A 1,792-nucleotide genomic window follows, 5' to 3' on the forward strand; every position below is an offset into this window, starting at 1 on the left:
AGCAAAAGATTATACAGTTTGTGTGTGTGTGTGTGTGTGTGTGTGTGTGTGTGTGTGTGTGTGTGTGTGTGTGTGTGTGTGTGTGTGTGTGTGTGTGTGTGTGTGTGTGTGTGTGTGTGTGTGTGTGTGTGTGTGTGTGTGTGTGTGTGTGTTTGTGTGTGAGAGAGAGTTTGTGTGTGTGTGTGTGTGTGTGTGTGTGTGCGTGCGCGTATGTGTGTTTTGGGTGAAAGGGAGGGGGGCATGGGGGCTGTAACTAAATCTGCCCCCTGACACTGGAGCATGCATAGAGTACATAGAGTATCGTTCAGCTTCTTATAGGCTCACAAGTACAGAGTTTTGCCTGCAGCATGGAGGCTGAAACCTCTGCGTTCATCGAGGAGGATCCCTCCTGCAGCGTGTGTGGAGAAATCTTCAATGTCCCGGTGGTCCTCTCCTGCATGGCCTGTGGCAGCAGCTTCTGCCAGTTCTGCCTTGCACAGTGCTGGGAGGAGCAGGACTCTCAGGAATGCCCCATGTGCAGCAAGAAGTCTGATGCCTCCCTGACACAGCTATGTGAGGAGCATGACGAGAAACTGGCTTACTTCTGTGTGGCGGATTTGTGTCCTGTTTGTGAGTTTTGCTACAAGTATGGGAGCCACACCGACCACAGAGTGTATCCTCTAAGGGAAGCATGGGAAGACTGTAAGGTATGTATTATATACCATGAAATATCATATTTGTGACCATAATGTACATGGGTATTAGCCTGGCTTTCACCAGACCAAGCTTAATCTTTTGAGGTTGAACATTAGTCTGCACTGTATTTCTACTGCACAAGAGGTGTGATCAATGGGCATAGTTCAAATGACTCTAGTCCTTCAACCAATCAGAGCAACACTCTGTGGATAAGCCAGTTTGTGATTGGTTCCAGCAAAAGTGAAACGGAAGCGGGAGAGATAAATGTGCAGGATTCCAGCCTGAGCTGCAGGGCAAAATCCAATCACCGGCAGATCAGGCTGGGTTTACCCAGGTTACACACACACACACACACACACACACACACACACACACACACACACACACAAACCCATTCTCTTTGCCAACGTTCATCAATTATATCATTATACCATGTATAGTACACCAAACATTAAGTGGTTCAAAACATCAGACAGTGATGGGCTAAAGTCTACTGTTTGCTGTGTGTCTGTGTCCCACCAAATCAAAAAGGCCCAGAGGAGTTTGTCTTTCATTCAAACAGTGTTTAGTGATTGAAGTATTTTCCTGTATTGTATCTACTACTTGTCCGTTTGTATTAACTGTGTATTGTTCTATGATAAATCATTGAACATATACAGTACATCTGTAAGTGTGTCATCACACTCAATGGTGTTGCTTTACACAGCCAAGGATATGACTGTATAAGATCATGATCATAAGATCTAAATGAGGGATTCATTTAGACCAAAGGTTGTTCTTAAAAAGGGGACAGCATCAATGTAATGCCTTTAAAAGGAAGATAACATGATCACCGCCATTCTTTTCATCAGTTCAACAGCAACAAGTGTCTAAACACAGACCTGCTCTAGCATTGGCCCTTGAAATGTTGGCTTGTCTAAGTTGGGCATGGCATTGTCATGTGTTGCACTTCTCCACTGCCTCTAAACATATCCAGCTCCATATGTCTCACGGGACGTATAGAGTTTATGTACAGATTAAACCAGCCTGCTCATGTTCATGCTCATGGCTAGCCTGCTCACGCTCAGGGCAACAGCCTCACATCCTACATACCGTAAAGCCCTCCAATGAGGTCCTT

The 1,792-nt window shown here is 45.3% G+C and overlaps 1 protein-coding gene across 1 annotated transcript in view; it reads left to right on the forward strand.

Moving 5' to 3' along the window:
- The first annotated feature begins 339 nt into the window (after positions 1-339).
- The window catches only part of trim35-13 (tripartite motif containing 35-13), an 11,481-nt gene continuing 10,028 nt past the window's right edge, over positions 340-1,792 (forward strand). The window contains exon 1 of the mRNA XM_062531240.1: positions 340-686. Within this exon, the coding sequence (XP_062387224.1) occupies positions 348-686 (339 nt within the window). The 5' untranslated portion in view covers positions 340-347. The remainder of the gene's footprint in view (positions 687-1,792) is intronic.

Source organism: Sardina pilchardus, chromosome 3 (assembly GCF_963854185.1).
Source record: "Sardina pilchardus chromosome 3, fSarPil1.1, whole genome shotgun sequence".
NCBI lineage: Eukaryota > Metazoa > Chordata > Actinopteri > Clupeiformes > Clupeidae > Sardina > Sardina pilchardus.